General features: G+C 41.3%; 1 protein-coding gene across 1 annotated transcript; it reads right to left on the bottom strand.

Moving 5' to 3' along the window:
* Positions 1-1,216: 1,216 nt before the first annotated feature.
* LOC145776390 (uncharacterized) lies at positions 1,217-21,412 on the bottom strand. The gene is made up of 7 exons (XM_082587789.1): positions 21,264-21,412; positions 19,627-19,827; positions 16,277-16,347; positions 7,369-7,483; positions 6,596-6,757; positions 2,055-2,146; positions 1,217-1,421 (listed from the first exon to the last, which is right to left on the bottom strand). The coding sequence occupies exons 1-7, from the start codon at positions 21,373-21,375 to the stop codon at positions 1,323-1,325; spliced, it is 852 nt and encodes a 283-aa protein (XP_082443915.1). The 5' UTR covers positions 21,376-21,412; the 3' UTR covers positions 1,217-1,322.
* Between the last annotated feature and the right edge of the window lie 832 nt (positions 21,413-22,244).

Genomic DNA, 22,244 nt, shown 5'->3' with positions numbered 1-22,244 from the left:
TATTTTCTTTAGCTTTGAAACATAATTATTTGTCCTGAGCTTGTTTTAATTTGTTGGTAAATAAATTGCTTTCGTTTCTGATAAACAAACAAGTAGGCCCAGGGGCACCGGAACGATTTTTGACTAGAGGAGGCAGGATTATGAATAAAGGGCACTCTTGTTGCTAAAAGGCCAATTTTTTTAATTTTTTTAAGATAAGATATAGCGATAATGCTCATCTATCAGCTCACTAATGATACAAGTGTCCGGTATACAAAGAAGGGCATCATGCAATGTTATAATGATGTTACCTACTGTGTTGCAGAATTTTGTGCCGTGAATAACTGAATATTATTTTTGGAGCAAAAATAAAAGATTATAATTAGACTAAAAGAGAATAGCAGAAATTGTTATATTTTAAAATGTGCAGTAGCTTACATGACCAAGGGCATCATTGCCCCCTGCCCCTCCATCCACAGAAAAATTGAGGGCAGAGAGGCATCCGCCCACCTGCCTCCCGCTTCCGACGCCCCTGAGTAGGACTATACTGACTAACTGTGCCGAAGGCCTTGGAAGTCGAATTGTTGAAAGCAAATAACTGTAGGCTAGGTTAAACAAAACTAACTGATAAGATTGTGATTTTACGCGATAGTTTTGATCACTTTGATTCTGATATTCACGTCTATCATGTCAAAAGTGTTTTAACCACAAAAAAATAATACTGAACTAATGCTGAGTTTTGAGAGGAGATTCTAAAAGTTAGAGTAGGCTACCAATCTTTTTTGTTGAAATTACAGTGACTGTCACTGATATTGCTTAACTTGAGGTGAAAAAAGTTACTAGGCTATAAAGTAGGGAGGGAAAAAGTTCAGTGGAAGTGGCAAAACCTTTTAGTAGGAGGCAATTGCCCCCTTAGTTTCCCTTTAAAAGTGGTCCTGTATTTTTAGAGGATTGGCAGAATAGCTACATCTACCTACATCAATTGGTTATTGAAGGTATAGTGGAAGAAAAGAGGTGCAGGGAAAGAAGGAATCAAATTTTAGGAGATGATGTGAACAGTGGATTGACTTATCAATCATCAGAGAAGCAAAAAGAGTCGTGGAAAAACATGACGTATCGAAGCAATTGACAGCCAACCTTCGTCTCGGAGACGGCACATGATGATGATGAAACGGAAACTTCTTTATCAACAAACTCAAGTCGTGTGATGCGTGATGTTGATGCAATACAAGTTTTTATTTATACTGAAGAAAACAAAAATGTGTAGCCTAACAAAAAGCAATCGATTGTTGACTTATTGGCTGGAAGGCAAAAGAAAATCATCGACTCCCACAATTAGATCTTCATGGTCGCGTTGTCAATCCAGGGAACGCCAGTCGGTTCGGAGGCACGTTGCAATTATCGCTGGCACAGCAGGCCAAAGTGCAGTTGCTGATCGTAAACTGTGACGTAAAACATTATGTACGTCATCATAATTATGATGTTGCTAGATGGTTATGCAATAAAATGTTGAAATTATTTAAAAGTGTTTTCTTTTCGCAAAACTGAAAACTTTTTTACTCATGTTTTATAACAAAATAAAAATTGTATCTTAGATAGAACCTTCAAGATTTTTGCCACTTCAGAAATGTTTTTTCCTTTTCTGATAAACCTCCAATTGCGCTAATGCAAGTTGCTAGACGCGCGACTTGTTTTTTTTTTCATTTTTCTTTTTCTGCTACTGTTGGATTTTAATGATTTGTTTGTTGAAGGTTTGTATAATGTTGTATACAGGGTCATCAATAACCAAGATTTCTAATAATAATAATGTTATGGTTTTATTTATTGTCGCTCTACAACAGCTAAGATTTTTTAGCGACAAGGCTCATGTTTAATTTTGTATCTGGTAGATCTGAGATCGATTCCAGGTCGGGTAAAACCGAAGACTTTAAAAACGGTACCGATTGTGTTCTTTCTTGCATAACGCACTGAGAATAAATCGGGTAATAATGTGAAGACGCGCGACCTATTATGCTGCCAGAAAGGCGACTACACATTGGACGCCACCAAGCGAAAGTATTGTAATGTGTACCCACCTGTTTGGAGAGTTGTTGCGCCAGCTTTGCACAGAAGTCTGATGCATTTTCACAAGCGTAGTCTGTGATGCAACCATAGAGGACTTCATGTTCTGCAGATAAAATTTATTTGTATGACTTCACAACGTTTTGGCATCATTTGATTATGTCAACCTACACACAGGGCTGTGATGCAACAATCAAAGTCAATCACAGGGCAATGGCGTGCCAAAAACAAGTAAACAAAAAACATAATTCTATTTTCACTTGTGGGGACTTGTATAAGTCAATTTGTATCTTTTTGTTAATCCTTCTCTTGCATCATGGACCAACCCGACAGATGTTTACAGTAGGCCTAGGGACGACTCACTTCACTTATTTTTCTTGAGAAATGGACAGTTGGAGGGTTACTAACAAGTTCAAAAATTAGCAGAACTGCACAACGATTTCTTTGCTTTTAAGTAAATTCGTTCTCATCAAATGAAATGCTATATTTGGTTAAAATTTTGGGTGCTAGAAAATCTGCCAAACCTTTCTGCAGCAATGTGAGGCTACCTACCGTCACCGGTGTTGCGTGAATTCTACTCTTGCATTATCATGACTTGAATACTATTAAATAAACATGATATCACATATTTCCTACATTTATTTTGGTGATACACACTTTGTACACTCGTAGACAGGTCAAACACGCTGCACCTGGGTATACGACATATGGCAGTAGACCTCAAGCTGTAGTTGCACCAAATTTTATCATAACATTGTGACCCTCCAGTTGTCCACCTTCTTTTTGAGTGAGCAATCCCCTACTTCTACCATCCCTAGTTTGCAGGTGCACCCCCTATTTTTATTAAAATTTAATATAAACATCTGTCTTTACTTTACTGTCCCAAAACTCAGCCGGATAAAAGCAAAAGTTTCAACTACTGCTTTTGAGGAATGTGGCAAGCGGAAATTGTTGTCAAAGAAAAAAAAGCTTTTAAGTTAGAAAAGATTAATTTCACATATATCTACGTATACAGTTGGTTTGGTTTCATTTCGAAAGCAATACAGTAGAATTCGCCTATAGTGACTTTGGCTATAGTGACATTTCGCCTATATCCATGCCCAAGCAAGATGATAAAAAAGGTTTATGAGCAGACTTCATAGTTGTGATGTAATAAAAGCGTAGGCAAAGGGGCTACTGTGGCTGCTAGGATAGTTCCAGGCTTTCGTTCTTGTGACTAGTGATCTCAGTTCTCTCTGCATAAGCCAGGTAGATTGTCATTGTGCAGTTTGTCGATCTAGCACAAATTTCTAAGTTTGTACAATGCCACTAAAGAGAAGAGCGTAGGCTATTAGTTGAAGGAAAGATATGGAGTCGTGAAAGCTGCAGAAAGAGAGCGTAGCAAAAAGTCTGTTGCAGACCGCTTGGGAATGCCAAGAAGTTCCGTTGTTAAGATGTGCAAAAACTCCGATGCCATAATTTCAGAGTATGAAAGCGGGTTTAACGCTCAAATTAAAAGGCAAAGAGGGCACAATTTTGAAGATGTAGATGAGCATCTAATGCAGTGGTTTCGAATGACTAGAGATAAAAAACTAGTTGTGTCTGGCGAAATGCTGCTCCATAAAGCAAGAGAATTTGCTATTGCACTTGAGCATGGGGACAGTGAAAACATCGATATGAACTGGGTTAATCGTTGGAAGAAAAGAAAGGAAGTAATCTGCAAGAAGTTGCATGATAAAGCTGAGTCTGTAAACCAGGTAAGCGTAGATATTTGGTTGAGAAACCTATTACCGCAAATTCTGGCTGAATAGGCTGCAGACCAGAAGATATTTGTCTTGCCGATGAAACTGGCCTGTACTTTAAGTGCCTACCAGACAGAACCCATACTTTGAAAGGCGAGAAGTGCGCTGGGGGAAAATTGTCAAAGGATCGGCTCACTGTCATGGTGGCCGCTAGCATGTGCGGTGAAAAACTTCCACTTCTGGCTGTTGGAAAGTCGAGCAATCCTAGATGCTTCAAGGGGGTAAAGGTTTTACCAGTACCATACCAATGCAACAAGAAGGCTTGGATGACCGGGAAATTATTTGAAGCTTGGGTCAGAAAGATCGATAGGGAGATGAAAAAACAAAATCGAAAAATTGCATTGATTCTTGACAATTGTACTGCTCACCCACAGCTTCAAGGCTTGGAGAATGTCAAACTTATCTTTCTTCCACCTAACACCACTGCAAGGATGCAGCCAATGGACGCCGGTGTGATAAAATCTTTAAAAGGAAAGTATAGAGCAGAATTGGCAAAGAAACATTCGGCTGCATTCGAGTTGGGGACACAAGTCAAGGTGGATGTGTCATCTGCAATGAAGATGCTTAAAAAGAGTTGGTTAGCGGTGACGAGCAACACAATACAGAATTGCTTCAAGAAAGTTGGGTTTGTTGCTGCAGGAGAAGACATGGAAAATGAACAATTGGAAGAACAAGTGTTTGAACAAGAAGATATAGAAACTTGGCAAAGACTGACAGAAGCTGGACTAGTTGATTCTGCATTTGATTTGACTGTCTGTGTGTTGACCGATGAAGATAGGCTATAGTAACAAGGGAAACCATTTTCGAGGAAATTATTATGGAGGGAATTAGAGACGTAGCTGATGCAACAGAAGATGTGGCCACAGATGGGGAAGACAACGATGATGATGAGCCAGAGCCACCCCCATCTCTCACGGAAGCCATGGATATGATCAAAAGACTGTAGCATTTCTTGGAATGTGACAGCAACATCGATTCTATTCACCTAAAGAACATGGAACATCTGGAGACGAAGCTGACTGAGAAATGTCTATCAAAATCTAAGCAAACAAGAATTTCGGATTTTTTCAAAAAGTAACTTTATTTGATGTGTTGATTGTAATTAACGGCTTGTTTTGTTTGTTTACTGGTTTGGGTTTGTACACAGTATATTCTGACAGTAGCCTGTTCTATAGTTTTACATTATATCATACTGAAGTAGCTGATTCAACAATCGCTATGTACAGTAGAACTTGCATATAATGGACACGTATATGTCGTATATAACGGATAACCGTATACAACAGACTAATTCTCCAGTCCCTTTGAGGAAAACAATGTAAAATACCTCGTACATAAGGGATATCGCATAGAACGGACGAGTTTCGCTGGTCTCGACTGGTCCGTTATATGCGAGTTCTACTGTAGTCATCTGCGGCCATTTTACCTTGACTTCGTCTATAGTGACACTTCACTTATAGTGACACTTTTTCCACGGTCCCTTCAGGTGTCACTATAGGCGAATTCTATTGTATCTTATTAAAAGTTTTGATAATTAATTAAACAAAATTACTTATTGATAGATAATGATGAAACCTGTTGATGACGTGAATTGTCGGCGCGGTGTTTCCCCTTAAGTTAATGCTCAGTGAAGTAACTAACTTGAACTTTTAATAGTTAGGTGTCACCTTCTTCTATATGACATATTCAATTTAACTATATATTTTTTATTACTGCGCATACATGGAAGACCAGCACCAACTTTAAAGCGAATGGTGTAATTGCTCACAAAACACAGCCCGGAAGAATTGCGACAGTTGGCTGAAAATCGCCAATTATGCAGACTTTTAATTGATGCTATTTCGCACCCTACTGGTGTGAAAGAAATTATTATCATTATTCTTACATGTAGAGAACGACAAAGTAAACATATGTTTGGCAGGACCAAAGTAAGATGATAAAACCAAACGGTTTAAACTATGCATCAGCAAAACTATGTGTAGAAAAGCCAATATCGTCAATTTGTAAGGCCACCAGAGAGAGAGAGAAAGAAACCAACGCCTTATCCGTTGCGCCATCCCACCGCTGTTATGATGGTCCTTAAAACACTGTTCATGTTCCGGAAAATGTCAGCAGGGCAACTGTCCAGTAGCCTACTTCCATTAATGTAGGAAAGTTTTTCCGATCCATTTTCTGTCTGATGTGTTGAATGAATACAGCATGTTCAGCATCTGCAATCTCAATGCTATACAGTGCACACGGACCATTTAGAATGTTTTTCATCAAAAGTGGCAGATCCAGGTGCGAAAGAGGCTGCTGCTCCCTTAAATCCTCATTGCTCTTGACAGCCGACATTAATATGTTTTTGTTCAGGAATCTGATTTTGGGTGGGCCCACTGTCAATCTGGGTGGGCTTGCACCAATCAGGCCCACCCTGTAGATCCGCCCCTGGTTTATAGGCCGACTTGAGTACAGTTAATAAGATTGCAGTCGTTAATAAGTAATACGTAGCACCAGTTCGTGAGTAGTAGGCCTACGTAGTACCAACAATATTGAATCGAAACAATCGTCAATGTTGTGACAATAAAAACAGTCACGGACCAAGTTAATTCATATAATAAATTTTAAGTTTTTTCGTGAAAGTTTTAATACTCGTAGCCCCAACTATTTCTGAAGGTAAATCATTCCATATTTTTGGGCCTAAGAATTTCAAACTGCCTTGACCTTTTCTTGAGCTGACACTACGTAAGTGAAAGTTATTTTTTTGACCAACCAACCAACCAAAACCAACCAACCGTTTCTTGAAGAGGATGCTACGTCGAATGACACCGTCGCGCATTGCGTCATTCCCGCTGGGCAGGCTTCCGGGTTGGTATCCTGATCATCTTGAGTAACGTAACAGGATAGACCTTCGTAGAGTTTCTTTTGTTTTGGTCGATGCATCTGATGAAGAAAACCTGAAATTGTACGCGCGTTACACACCTCACAATGCACATCGCAAACTAGTGCAATTTATTCTCCATTTCTTGCTAATTTTTTATTCAGTTGAAAGCAAAACTAAAATCAATGGAAAACCACGAAACTACGTTACAAACTGTCCAACTTTTAAAAAATCGCTTAAAATTAAAAACGTTTCTCAAATCGCGTCAAACGCTTTTGATGCGGTTACCGCGTCAATGGTGACACTTTGTACTGACGAGTTTAAAAGTTCAATATAATATTAAACATTGTCATTCTGTGTTGGGTTTACCAAGTTGCGAAAAGATATTTTATGTAAAATTTTTATCCGGCAGTGAAGGACCAAAAAAAAAGGAAAGCAAGGAAATCAAATTTTCCATCCTTGAGCACGTCATCAACCATCTTGTCATGAACAAAGCCACATCCCCTCAGTGGTTTCGAACTAACAACCTTTGATCATAAGTCACTGCTTACATCAACTAGTCACGACTGACAACCAAGAACAAGTCTAAATATTGATATCAATCTCTATTTCAATTCAACTAACCCTTCGACCACCGCGCTTGATCTGAACGTGATGAAACAATCACAGAACTTTTTCACTAATTACCTTTTCTTGCAAAGAAATCACTTGTGATTTTTGGCTGAAAAATCTTTCTCTTGTCTTCTGATGGTGAATTACATCCATTGATCTCACAGCAATCCACGGTACACAAATCTTCGTCCTGTAATGTAAGGAGAAAAATGACTGTGCTGGCAAATTCAACTGGTTGATTTGGGCCTAAGCTAATAGTTCAGCTTTGTTCAGTTTGTTTTTATTTCTGACCATCACAACGAAAAAAAAAAGTATGACAAACATAGCAGAGGTCTAGAAAAAGGTAGAAGCGACAAAACGCGGACGTTATAACGTGCATGATAGCAAAGCAGGACAATCAGTTTAAAATGTGGCACGGTCGCAACACCTTAATAAAATTTTTTTATGAAATTAGAAAAGAGAAAAAAAAATAGGCTAGTAAATTTTTTTTTAACAAATATGAGTAAAAAAAACAAGACAAAAAGACAGTTGCTATGTGGTCACAGCGGTAAACCATAATTTCTTCGTGGGGAAAATTGTAACTTAAAGTTCCCGGATCCTTTCGTCTGCATATAATGACCGAAGAAACACACACTTGAACTTCTTTTCAAAAAGTGTATTTCTGTAAAAATTAGCCCACGGCTACCGAAAACGAGGGGGTGCAACGCGTACACCACTGAAAAACTGTCACTACAGAACAGATTACTTGGATAAAAGACGGAACCTTTGTCCAGCTAGCAAGCACTAAGCCAACAGTTAAATGTGCGGCCAACTTTCAAACAATCATTTTACGAATGACCAGAATAGATAGCAATATCTCAAATTCACGTATGCAGTACTGTGACGCAATAATGAAAGACAATTATGAAGTCATTCCAACAGGTGTTTAAAGCTGAAGTAATATTTCCTGTTTAAACAGGCCCAAACAGGCCCAAACAGGTTTGACACAATTCTTATGAACGCTGGTGCAATTTTGGCACATTTTCTAGCAACTTCCATGACGTAATATTCAGTAGACTTGAACGGTTTTATATGACGTTTGATTTGTACAGAGATTGGCCGTAACATAGCGGCCCCTAGTTATGACAGTCTAACATGGCATAACTAAAAAAGAATTGAAGGACAATCGTGAGCCAATGAATAAAAACACACGATACACAAATTGTTTGAATCACTCACGTTTAAGTTAATACGTAAATACAAAGGGCATGCAAAGAATGAACAACAATACGGAATAATACACGACGATACATGAAATTGGTACCATAGGTACACGCTAAATTGACGCTATATACAATTGTTGCGATAATAACCGACTGTTCTGGGCTCAGACAAGGGTCGGCCACCGCAGACAAAACCAGGCTCAAACCCTAACACTAGGTGTTCTTTACGGGGGCGAGGCACGAAATATCCCTCAACACGTAGTCTACTTTCACTTTCCCCGTACTCTCATCATAGTTGCAGACGGCAACTTTGGCTCTACGAACCACAGGCTTCCCTTTCCTAATTTGTGGAACTACCTCATGCACCCTCCCAAGTTGATACTTCCCACGTTTACCAATGTCTTGGAGAGAACCTACCACTACAAGTTGACCAGGCTCCAAATTCTCGGCCATTTTTAGCCATTTTTTCCGGCCCTGAAGACCTGGCAAGTAAAAATCGATCCATTTACTCCAAAACTGCTGAGAAAGTGACAAATTGAACCGATAATCCCTTCTTAATTGGTCACGATCATGTGGTTGCCCAACAGCACAGTATGGGTCTAAGTATGGGGTCAAAAGTGAGGCAGGGGTGATGACAGTAAAATCCCTAGGATCGTCACTCAAAGGTACCAAAGGGCGTTCGCTCACGATCCGAACGGCACTACTGGTGTACGTAAGCAGTTCAATGAAATTGGGCTTACGTAATGAAGAGTCCAAAATGTGAAAAAATGCGATTTTAAATTGTTTTACCATTGCCTCCCAGGCGCCACCTTGCGCCGGAGCATACGGAGGTATAAATTCCCAGTTTATCTCTCTCTGTCTCAGAGCGTTGTGAAATTCAGCTGATTCTATCAACTCGGGTAACTTCTTAGATGCTGCCTGAAAGGTACTTCCATTATCGGAATAGATTGCATTAACCTGCCCACGTAAATCTGTAAATCTTGTAAAGGCAAGTAAAAAATCACTCAGTGACAATGACGTAACCAGCTCAACATGAATAGCTCGAGATGCCATACATGTGAACAAGAGTCCCCAAGCTTTTTTGTGACTTCTACCTTCAACAAATGTTAAAGGTCCAAGATAGTCTAAGCCGCAATCAAAAAAGGGTTTCCTATGCGCAGTTGTGCGAGACAAAGGTAAATCAGACATGAGCTGCCTTATAGGCCGTGCTTTCTCAATCGCACATACACCACAATCATTAAGATACCTCTTCACGGAAGCATTACCATTAGCGATCCAAAAATTCTGTCGCGTAGACAACAAAGTGTGCTGTACTCCACAGTGCGCATTTCGATTATGATGCGACAGTACAACAAGCCTAGTGAAGGGGTGTTTCGAAGGCAAAACAATCGGATGCTTTGCTTCAAGAGAGATCTCGGGAGAATTACTTAAGCGCCCTTCAATGCGGATTACACCAGCGTCATCTACACAAGGTCTGTACTTTTTAAGTGAACGCAATTTTTTTAAGCGTTCCTTCTCACGTTGCGAAGCGCCAACACTACCCCGCTTTATCACTTCCTCAAGGGCATCCGGCGATCGCTTGGTCATTAAATGTACCACATCGCCATACACGCTCTTCTGAACAAGCTTCACAGTCAAGTCTAAGGCATTGTTAAGATAAGAGGCGTCCAGTTTTGGCTTCACAAAGCTACGCTTTCTCGTTTTACAGCACAAAAATTCAACAAAGGCGACTAAATAAGCGATTCTCTTTTTCATAACATACAAAGAAGGTGCGGCCTCTATCAATTTGTGAAGGCCACCCTGTCCAACGTCAAGCGACTCCTCTTCGTCACGAAGATATAGGCTATGGACAGGTACTGAAGTGGCATTTTCTACAGATGGAATTTCCTCACACTGGTAGAGAAGACTAGAACCATTTAACCACAACTCTCGAAATTCTTTCTTTGTAATAAGATTTGGCCTTGTGCCAACATCAGCTGGGTTCATATCGGTAGGGCAAAAACGCCAATCCTGGGCTCCAGACAACAATAAAATATGCTCAACTCGACGCGTAATAAACTTATTCAAACGTAAATCAGGGTTTTTAACCCACTGCAACACAGTACGAGAATCACACCAAAAATACTTAAGGCAGTCGGGCATCTTCAATGCCTCGTAGGCCTGCTTCACGAGTCTTGCTGTATTCAAAGCGGCAACAAGCTCTTTCCTAGCTATCGGCCAAGAAAACTGATTTTTTACAACAATGGTAGATTTACCCAGAACGAAAGACACACTCGGAACTCCGTTAACCAGTCTACGTAAGTAAACAACAGAAGAGAAAGCTTGATTCGAAGCATCACTAAACCCATGCAATTGATATGAAACAATATCATCCGGACTGCACACACCAGAGTTTGCAAAATACCATCTCGGTAACGAAAAATCCTTAAGCAGGTCCAAAGAGCGAAGCCACGACTCCCACTCTTTAACAAAGCTATCAGGGACCTCGGTGTCCCAATCAAACTTGTCTATCGCCAATTGCTGAAGTATAAGGCGTGCTTTCAGAAAAAATGGCGCTCCAAAGCCTAGCGGATCAAAATTTTGTCCAAGCTGACTGAGCATACTTCTGCGCGTGTGTTTAGCTAAGGGTTTTAAGGAACATGCGATACGCATCTCGTCAGACTCGGTTTGCCACACACAACCCAATGTCTTCGCTGATGGCAAAGTCATATTTTCAGTCTGAAAGTCAATGTCACGAATCAAAGGTGAAAGCATCTCATTATCCAAATTTGACAAGACAATCATAGCCTCCTTGTTAGCACTCCACTTAACAAGTTTAAACCCACGGCTATCAAACAAAGCAATTGATTCATGAGTGATTTGCTGAGCTTCCTCTAAGCTATCAGCCGAAAATATAAAATCATCCATGTACATATTATTTGCAATATTGCAGAGAGTCAATTCACCAGCACTGCTGGGATTCTGCTCGATCATTTTCTTTATAGCCAAGCAAGCGATATATGGGCTACTCTTTATTCCCCAAGGGTGTACACAAAAACGAAATGGTACCATCCTACCATTTTCAAGGTCATCATCTTCAAACCACAATATACGAAACAAATCCCTTTGCGACTCAGGTAATTTTATTTGAAAGAAGCATTTAGTCACATCAGCCATGAGACCAAATCTACCAAGCCGAAATCTAGCCAAGACATCTACCAGAGGGTTTAACAAGTCAGGACCCGAAAACATTACATCATTAACACAAGTTCCTCGAAATTCAGACTTTCCATCGTAAACAATGCGCTTTTTTAATTGTGACGTAACAAAGTATGGTAAATACCATTCAAATCCCTTGACATTTCCTGCTTCACCCGCACGCTCAATATAGCCATTAGATTTAAGATCTTTCATGGTGTCAGTAAGGAAATCACGAAGTTCAGGTTGTTTTAAAGCTTTCTTTCTTAAAGCAGCAGCTCTATCTGACGCCAACACAAAATTGTTAGGTAGATCAATATCTTCCTTCAACGGAACAGGTATCTCAAATCGACCATCTTTCAACTCAATATTCGGTTCGACAAGTTCTCTAGCCAAAATATCATTGCGAGACAATTCACAGGTTTCATTTTGCAAAGTCAAATCCTGAATGACTTTATTCAGGTCTGCTATTTCCATATCACGAGACTCAATTTTACGCTGAAAGCCAGAGATGACATCCGACTCTGAAGACGTCTGCACTCTGCACACTTTAGCAACGCTTTCAACTAAGGGTGACTTACCACCACAAGCCAACCAACCGAGAGGAGTGAGCAAAGCATGCGGTTCACTACGATTGTCACCAACACGCTCTTCTTTTGCCCACATCAAATAAGCGTTGTCATTGCCAATCAGTACATCTACAGTACTACAATCATTCAAATGAAACATATTCACGTCATGAAAATGACGGAAACCACTTAAATCTTGTTTATGAGGTAAAGTTTTAACATCGTCAGCCCAAGCTGGGTTAACCACCGAGGTTATATCACAAAACAGTTCATCAGTCTCTAACGACTGGATGTTGAGTTTAACAAGGTCAGCACAAGTAGGTTTCTGACCAGCCAGAGTATCTATTTTAAACGACGCTTTATCATACGGTTTAAGACCAAGTTCGCACACCAAGTCACTCGAAACAAAGGTCAACTGCGAACCAGGATCATGCTGACAATACACCAACTTCGATTTGCCAGTCATTGGATTCAAAACACGAGCAGCAGTAACGCGGTTAAAGGCTGCTTTAACATTTCCAATCTTAACATTACGCACAGGAACTCTGGCACGAGCATCATCTTTCCCAACCGAATCCAGAGAATCACGTGACGTCACATAAAAATCATGCAGAAGAAAATAGTGTTTCCTATCGTTGTTAGGCCCACACTTACGACAGTTATTTGCATGAACGCAATCCCTAACCATATGCTGGCGCAAACAATTCAAGCATTTGCCAGCTTTCACAATGACATCTCTCCGATCTTTAGGTGTCAAGCGCAAAAATTCTTTACAATTAGACAAAAAATGATATTCAACTTGACCACGTGACGAACAACAAATGCATGCCGGTAGGTTTTTACGTCTGGCTTCACCACCGCGCGGTGCGCCAACAACAGTCGAGTACTGCGAACTCCCTGACATCACATCATCATGGGGTTTTACGGACGTCTGCCTAACCGGACATGAAGGCAATTTTCCTTTGCCAAACTTTTTAAATTGCTGCGACTCACCAGAATCGCCCATTAGCATAATGCTAAAATCAGTCGACTTACGCGTTTCCTCCCGTACTACAAATTCAAACAAACTCTGAAAGGTAGGCTCATCAGTGCCACCATACTGATCACCTAAAAAGTCAAGATAACGCTGCTTAGCGTCAAACGGGAGTCGCTTAGCCAAATCCAGAACAAAACGTCCTTCTAATTTATCACGCTGACCATAAGCTTGCGCGTAAAGCAGACACTGCGACAATTCATCTTTAAACTCTTTCAGATCACTGGAAGAAGTCGAAGTCAATTTGCTACCATAGCGATACTTTCTAATTTCCGGTTCTGCGAAAAGACCTCCACGAACTCCAAAACGTTGAGACAAGCGAGCTAATGACATTTCTATCCTGTCTTCCTCTGACAAGCCAGGAGTGTCGGAAACCAAATTAGCAATCGTTTGTGCAGCTGTTCTAACACAAGCTGCTTGCAACAAAGTCAAACGAGTTCCCTTAAAGGGCGAAGCTGCCATCAAGGCCATAACACGATTTTTAAAGAAGACAAATGGCATATTATTACCATCGTAACCAATCAAGGCCGCCTTATCGAAGAACGTCCTACTATTTTGGTATTCAAAAAAGCAATCCTGTTGTTGAGAACTCGATTTAGCGGGAGAAGACAAGCTATATCCCTTAAGGGGCTGAGTGGGCTCAGTCACATGCACAGCCCGATCACGATCCTCAAACACGTTAAAATCAGGAGACACGATACGCCTCTCACAACCACCCAAATTACGTGTAGCTGGGCGATCAGCAACTAGCGGCGCAGAAAACTTTGAAGGGGGCAAAGCATTACTGCTAATGGCGGCCCCGTGACCTGTACGCTCTGGGGAGGAGATCGGTTATAATTCACAGACCTTGGCTCTACAGCCTTCGGAAGACCCTTAGCCGCGGCCCCGAGACCTCCTGAAACATCTTGAAAAGATGTGGATTGTACTGGTCCACTTACAGATTGAACAGGCGTCTGGAAAAGGTTAGGTAAATTAAACTGCGATTGATGTTCACTTCTGGAATGCCTAGAAGAGCCCTTCCTAGAGCTACGCCGGGAGCCCAAATCAGAACGATATTCAGCTAAAACTACCTCTTTACGTTGTTCAGCCCTCAACTGAGCGTCTTTGAGTGCGAACTCAGCAGCTCTGGCTTCGGCCTGAGCTCTCGCGGCAGCCTCAGCTCGTACGGCCTCAGCTCTCGCGGCGGCCTCAACAGCTCTCGCTTCGGCCTCAGCTCTCACGGCGGCCTCAGCTCGTATGGCCTCAGCTCTCGCGGCGGCCTCAGCAGCTCTTGCTTCGGCCTCAGCTTGGATCTGGAGCTCCTCTCGTCTTAACTGTAGGTTAATTTGTGCAACTATCCGTGACGAGCTCTCAGACATCCTAGTGCTTACATTTGAGGCGCTATCCTCAGGATGTATGTCAGCATCCAACCTATCTGACAACTCACATTCTTTTTGTTCGAAGTTATTTTTTAACGAGTTAAATTCGGGATCTACCCTATCACGAAGTTCTGCCAAGATTGCAGAGTTAACAATTTTACTCAAAAGAGCATGGAAATGCCGTAATTCCTCTTCTAAAGTAGATAAGTTAGATCGAAAAATTAACAGTTCCTGCTTATCACTCAAAGAACCTAGGGCCACAGAAAGTTTCCCAATTTGAGTCAAAATATCCCGTCTAAGATGCCGGGCCTCTCGAACTGACTTAGCCTCATCGTTAATGGGTCCCTCCCCAGAATGGCCTGCCCGACCGCAAAGAACATCATCAGGCTTAAACTCAGTCGAGTCGACGGCGGTCGAGTCCCTGTCACCACCGAGTGTAGACATATTAAATGTTAGGGCTAAATTTAACAATTAAAAAATTAAGTTACACAAACACACAAAATTAAAGTAGTTATAAAAAACTTAACTGCAAAGACCGTAAAAATACAAAAAAGAATTTAAATGCACGATACCGTAGCTGTACGAGTATGTGAAGTCCAAACGTCCACAAAACTTGCTTGGATTCTTCCACTTGAATCTTCAAGCACAGATGGATTGCCTTTAATCTTCTTTCTTGCCAATAAATGTCAAAGTTATTTTTTCTTCTGTACCAAACTGAGAAGAAATGTCTTTAATTTTCTTTGCTTCTTTAGACTACCAACCAATAAGATCTTCTTTCATTATTTCTTTACTTCTAAGTGCTTCTTGGCCTACCAACTAACTAACTTCGTCTTTTATTTTTTATGGTCACAGCGGTAAACCATAATTTCTTCGTGGGGAAAATTGTAACTTAAAGTTCCCGGATCCTTTCGTCTGCATATAATGACCGAAGAAACACACACTTGAACTTCTTTTCAAAAAGTGTATTTCTGTAAAAATTAGCCCACGGCTACCGAAAACGAGGGGGTGCAACGCGTACACCACTGAAAAACTGTCACTACAGAACAGATTACTTGGATAAAAGACGGAACCTTTGTCCAGCTAGCAAGCACTAAGCCAACAGTTAAATGTGCGGCCAACTTTCAAACAATCATTTTACGAATGACCAGAATAGATAGCAATATCTCAAATTCACGTATGCAGTACTGTGACGCAATAATGAAAGACAATTATGAAGTCATTCCAACAGGTGTTTAAAGCTGAAGTAATATTTCCTGTTTAAACAGGCCCAAACAGGCCCAAACAGGTTTGACACAATTCTTATGAACGCTGGTGCAATTTTGGCACATTTTCTAGCAACTTCCATGACGTAATATTCAGTAGACTTGAACGGTTTTATATGACGTTTGATTTGTACAGAGATTGGCCGTAACACTATGTTGATCGACCTTGGTGAGTTATCAAAAGTGTTGATGGTCTTGAGGGGAACACTCTTGATGCGTTAGCTCATCACGTAAAGCAAGGTAGGCAAAGAAGGCTGGCTGGGATCCAAACATATTTGCTACAAATTTGAACTATTGTTATATAATCGCCAACACTGGAACAGGTTCATGTTCAGTCAGTTGGCCAATTATCACCTCACTTAAATAAAAGATGCACACTCACAACATCAGAAAGTTGATCGCAAAATAGATCCAACGTGTTGCACATGTTTTCTTCGCCGCATCCGTATAACACTGAAAAAAATGAAAGAAGATAATTTGACAAATATGAAACAGTTCCTGACGATGTACTTATAGACGAGTCAAAACCTGTACGCTCTTAGGATTTTGCACATTTCATTGTCAGGACCAGTGTTTTTTTTAAGGTGTTTTGGGGGACCAAAACGGTCCCCCAAATTTCTCCAGCGGCTTCCCAAAATTTGGACTTGCAACTACAGTAGAAAAGTAATGGTTGTTTCTCGCTATGTCTTGTCGATAATACGAATATAGCCTACGATCAATAGTTCACGTCCGATAAAAGAATAAGTGGAGGTACAGCAAACAGCTGAATCAAAGAGTTATTCACAAAAGAAGTGCACCTTCGATACTCGTCAATGTTTATTTCTGATTTATGGCGCATAATGATCAGTTTTTACGTGTGGAAACATAACAAGCAGAAGCCAACAAGCACACTTTGTTTGATTGTGCAGCAAACTTGTTTGGCGGCCGTGTTGGACAGGCTGTTTGGTCGCTGTCACAATCATTTAAGCTGTGCCTTGTCGAATAATTAATTTTATGTTGCGTTGATTGTATGTAGCCTAGTTTAAATGCCTAGGTTTGTACCGCATCTTTAGAAGCAAATATGGCTATTTTTTGGTATTTAAATGAAACACTTGCGGTCTCTTAAAACTACTTAGCGGTCACCCAAACCAAACCTTAAAAAAACCCTGGTCAAGACTACAAGAACACCTAAAGGTATGAAGGTGACCTTGAATGCGGGATGTTTGTCTACAAAATCTAAAACACGTCATGACCGACGAACTTACGTAGTAGACGTCATGTCTCTGACGTTTTCTCATTTGATAATGATAGAGACTCTATCACCGTCACATGTTTTGTTCAACATATTTGGTTTAGCCACAGTTGTTGTTGATTCAGTAATTCCTTTCAGTCTTATCTTGTTGTGAATCAAGCAGCCCAACATCGTGCTGGGATGCAGAGTGCGAGCGCCTCTACCAATCTTTTGTTAGCTCTTCAGATGGTCAAACATCACCTCAGCCGCCAAGGCTCTTCTGGAAAGACTCGATGTAAAAAGAAAAGAACGCTGGACAGAGACCATCCAATCTATCGATCTCTCGCACTCAAGCCGTACAGCGTGGAGCACACTCAATAACCTTATGGGACGATCAAGACAATCACCACGACAATGTCCCATTCCTGCTAATAAGATCGCATCGCAGGTGATAAAAAATGGGATATACATTTATAAGCCGTGTGATCGTACCTCCGATCGGTTTGTTACCAAAGAAGTGAAAAAGCTTTGGAAGATCAACACACCCGACCAGGAGAGTATTTCTAGCTCCTTCTCACGGAGCGAATTCAATGCTGCCCTCAAGCACCTAAAACCTGGTAAGACCCCTGGTCCAGATAGGATAATGTCGAGAGCTTATCATGCACGCTGGTTATGTTCTAAAGTCCTGGTTATGCGATTTCCTGTCGTCCTGCCTGCGCCGCCTCAAGATTCCTAAACTATGGAGAAGATCTCTGGTCGTCGTGATTCCTAAGCCAAACAAACCACTAGACGATGCAAAGAGCTATCACTCCATCTCCTTGCTCTGCATCCCTTTCAAAATCCTTGAGAGACTATGATCTATGCCCGTGTCGAACCAATAATTGACCCACTGCTTCGCAAAGAACAAGCTGGATTCCGACACGGGAGGTCAACTGTAGACCAAGTCACACTACTAACTCAGGATATTGAGGAGAGTTTCTCGGCAAAAAAGAAAATGGGGGCTGTTTTTATCGACCTAACAGCAGCCTATGACACTGTTTGGCACCGTGGCCTAGTTTACAAGCTACTCCGCCTACTTTCTGACAGGCACATGGTCAAAATGATCATGGAACTCATCCACAACAGGAGTTTTACCCTTACCACCGGAAGCGGAAAACCAAGTAGACTGCGGCGACTCAAAAACGGTGTCCCACAGGGATCAGTCTTGGCTACCCTCCTTTTCAACGTCTATACGCATGACCTACCATCAACAACATCTGACAAATATGCATATGCTGATGACTTGGCCATCTTGCACTCTGTGAAAGACTGGCAATCATTACAAACGATGTTGAGCCAAGACATGACGACCATATCTGGATACATTCATCAATGGAAACTGAAGCTCAGCGAAAGTAAAACTGTGACGGCAGCCTTCCATCTCAACAACAGGTAGGCAAAACGTGACCTGAAAGTGACCGTTAACGGCAAAGTTCTGCCGCCCTGCCCAGAACCAACATACTTTGGGGTTACACTTGACAGGTCACTCACATACTGTCACCATTTACAGTCACTACGCAAAAAGCTGACATCTCACGTCGCCCTGCTGAGACGTTTGGCAGGCACAACTTGGGGCGCAGGTGCTGACACCTTGCACACTGCAACCCTGGCTTTGGTTCACTCCACTGCTGAATACTGCGCCCCTGCCTGGTGCCGCAGTGCCCACACCCGCCTCATCGACAGCCCAATCAACGACGCATTGCGAACTGTGACTGGATGCCTGCGCCCAACTCCAACAGAGTATCTACCAATCCTTGCAGGCATCCAACCTGCTGAGCTCCGCCGAAAGAGAGCCCTTATACTCCTGGCTCGCCGGGCTGGGGATCCTAACCACTTGCTCTATGCAAAACTCAACATTCCACCTCAGGAATCTCCCCGGCAACTAAAGTCAATACACCCCTTTGTGCCAGCTGCTGTTGAATTACTACAACCATTCAGCGATCATGCCATCAGCGCAGCACACTTCATGGAAGATACTTGGAATGCAGCGTGGTGCGCCACCGACACCAAACTACATGGTTTTATCCCCCACCCGGTGGCGCGCCCCCTGGTATGGACCTTCCTCGGCCGACTTGGGTCAAGCTCAACAGAATCCGAACCGGAGTCGGTCGCTTCCACTCCAACATGCACAAGTGGGATTTGGCTCCCTCATCGGCCTGCGAATGCGGCGCGGAGGAACAAACTGCTAACCATGTCGTTCTCGAATGTCTCATCTACAAGGCACCAAATGGAACGCATGGTATAGCAACACTGGACGAAGCTACACTCACCTGGCTCTTCACCACCTGCCCTGAAATTTGATCTAGTCTCAAACAAAAGAAGAAGAAGCAGCCCTGATCAAACGTTTCATTTATTTGGTTGTCAATTGAATTTGTTTCTTGTGGATGTGTTTCAAACGTTAAAGTAACGCTGTCAACATTGCGCTTAAAGAGAATATACAACTGGCTGAATCAATGATCCCTGTTTCTGATTAGAAAACTCACCTGTAAGGTCCGAGTAGTCATCAGATTTGATCTGGAAAGTGACGCATCGAGTGGCCCCATTGTCGCACGTCTGTGTAACTCCATTGCCGTCATATGTTTGGGACACGTAACAGTCGATGATGTCCACATCGCCTAGGGGGCCGCGCTGAGTTTTCATTGAGGTTGGGGGCTGCTGCTTCATCAAGTGTTTGATCTTTGTCTCTGAACAGGATTGGCACATTTGACACAGAGAAACAGTTTTTAATTTTCATAATTTCTCGTCTGAAACTGAACATTTGCACCAGTAGATTTCCAGACACTTAATTTGATAACGATCTCCACCGGAGAAGAGAGTGTCTGGCGAATTAAATTTGGTTATAGCCACAAACCTGGTGAATTCTAATCCAACGTCGAACCAATCAAAAGTTGCGTAGTTCGTGACGTCATTGCATAAACAAACTTACTACGCTTACGCCTATCGATTGGGTGGTAGCCACTTTCTCAATTCTCAGTAATGACACAGTCAACAAATCAGAACATGGTTACGTGGCTACCGTCCAATTGTGACTCTTCTAGCACTCAGCCAAAGAGTTGATCCATGCTTTGAAGTTTGTTTGGCAACTACAGAAGAAAAAAAATTATGGTTTGGGTGGAAATCGAACCTACGTCATCGAAAGGTATTACCTAGCCCTAATCCTCTAGGCCACGCTAGGTACGGCGGAAAGTTCACTTAATTTACTTTCTATCGAAACTGTTTTGCGTTTTTTCTCTGTTCTACCTCTAACTTCCATTTGCGGAATGACATGAAGTGAACGTTTCGCCGTCGGCAGCGTGGCCGAGCGGGGTAGAGTTAGGGAAGTAATGGTTCCGATGACGTGGGTTTGATTTCCACTGCTGCCATAACCTAACTCTTGTTTCTTCTGTAATTTCCAAACAAAGTTCAAAGCAAGGATCAACTGTCTGGATGAAAGCTAGAAGGGTTACAATGACGGTAGCCACTTCTACGCCACAAACAGCGCAACTTTTGATTGCTTCAAGGTTAGATTGGATTTTACCAGGTTTATGTGGCTATCCAATATGGTTTTACAATACTCGCTCTGGCAAACAATGTGAACCATATGAACAAGAAATAGTTTATTCACCATTACATGAAAAGTAATAACCAGTAATATTACAATAATGTGTGTTTTCATATAACGCTGTACCCATCGCAGATATGCGTTGCCCTTCAACGCTTTACAAATCAGACAGTGTCAATGCAGCCGTATAGAAGCGCAGCTGAGTAGGCCCAAATTTAGTCGTTTTGCTTAGTGCCAAGCATTAGCAGGCTTCAATAGAAAAGGGTGAGTCCCATGCTTGATCCAAGCATCGAAGGATGAAAAGATAAGGTTTTTATTACCGGTATATGCTTTCGGCATTAACGAGAGTAGGGTAACCAGTTTACAGTTCTTTTGCATGATTGAAAAACGAACGCCTTTCCGCTGCGCCATCTCATCCCAAACAGGATTTAGAACTACTTTTAAAAAGTCGTTGGTATGACCCTACAGGGTATCGAAGCCATACCAAGATAAGGAATAATAACCGTAAGAGTAACTCAGGATAATGTTATTTTTCAAATTTTACATTTCAAAGTTATGATTATGTCAAACGGTTCTTACGTATCTGAGGATAAAATTGAAGCTTTTCCATGGTTTCCACATCGGTGAAAGCATTTGTTCCAAGAATAGCCGCAGTTTCCAAAAACAAGCACATGAAACGCAGTGAAAGCATTTTTACAGGCCAGACTAAAAGAAACAATTATCCACAAATCTCTAAAAGTTGTCAATAAAGTATCGAAATTATTTGTATTCTTTGCAAGAATAATTATTTTATGAAGAACCTTTCAATCTGCCCCCTGCGGTCTGCACCTTTGTACCCTCATTGGTGATACTAAGTCAGCCCCTCACAACTGCTCAAGATTACTAATGCTTGTCAATTATTGTTATCCTCAGAACTGGGAGCTTACTTTCACAAGCAAGAACATTTTTGCGTTGAACGGTCAGTGGCAAATAAATCGCTTTTTTGAACAAGTTGCTTGCTCGTTGCGATTGTTTAATTTCTTTTGACAAAGTTTGTGGAATACAATTCAATTCAATTCAATTCAATTTATTTTTCTTTGCTGGCGCGAACATGTAGAGAACGATAAAGTAATCACACGAATTTTACACCAATAAAAGGAGAAGATGACAAAACCAAAAGGTTTAAAATATGCATCAATAAAACTGTTTGAAAAACATAATCTTAAAAATGCACAGCCACCAAACCTAGAAAAGAAAGCGAAAAAAGAAAACTTTTATTTCGTCGATAATAAGATAGACCTACAACACTTGCTAGAGTAGCAAGGGCGATTTAACAGTTAACACAAAAGAAATTCAAAAAGTGACAAGTTTCCCGAAGTTTTTACTTTGAGAGTCTCGCACTCTCGCATTCAAAACTTGGTTGTGATGTCATAAAAGACTCAAAAAATAAAAATTGCAGGAAACCGGCTCAGTGTGACCATGCGGATTCAGAAAAAAGTAAATAAAAATAGAGATATAATTAAGCATAATAAATGAACGTGATGTGTAATATGTAAACGATGTCAATTTGCCTTTATCAAC

The sequence above is a fragment of the Aplidium turbinatum genome, chromosome 8, assembly GCF_918807975.1.
Source record: "Aplidium turbinatum chromosome 8, kaAplTurb1.1, whole genome shotgun sequence".
Classification (NCBI taxonomy): domain Eukaryota; kingdom Metazoa; phylum Chordata; class Ascidiacea; order Aplousobranchia; family Polyclinidae; genus Aplidium; species Aplidium turbinatum.
Note: the sequence above shows the minus strand (reverse complement) of the source record. Positions and strands in the feature narration are given on the sequence as shown.

What these genes read in the sequence shown, in the direction of transcription:
- LOC145776390 (XM_082587789.1), bottom strand. Translation starts at nt 21,375, where the DNA reads ATGCTTTCACTGCGTTTCATGTGCTTGTTTTTGGAAACTGCGGCTATT. An exon ending in TGACTACTCGGACCTTACAG is followed by an intron (nt 16,348 to 19,626) that starts GTGAGTTTTCTA and finishes CATTTTTTTCAG; the next exon opens with TGTTATACGGATGCGGCGAA. An exon ending in TGATTTCTTTGCAAGAAAAG is followed by an intron (nt 6,758 to 7,368) that starts GTAATTAGTGAA and finishes GTACAATTTCAG; the next exon opens with GTTTTCTTCATCAGATGCAT.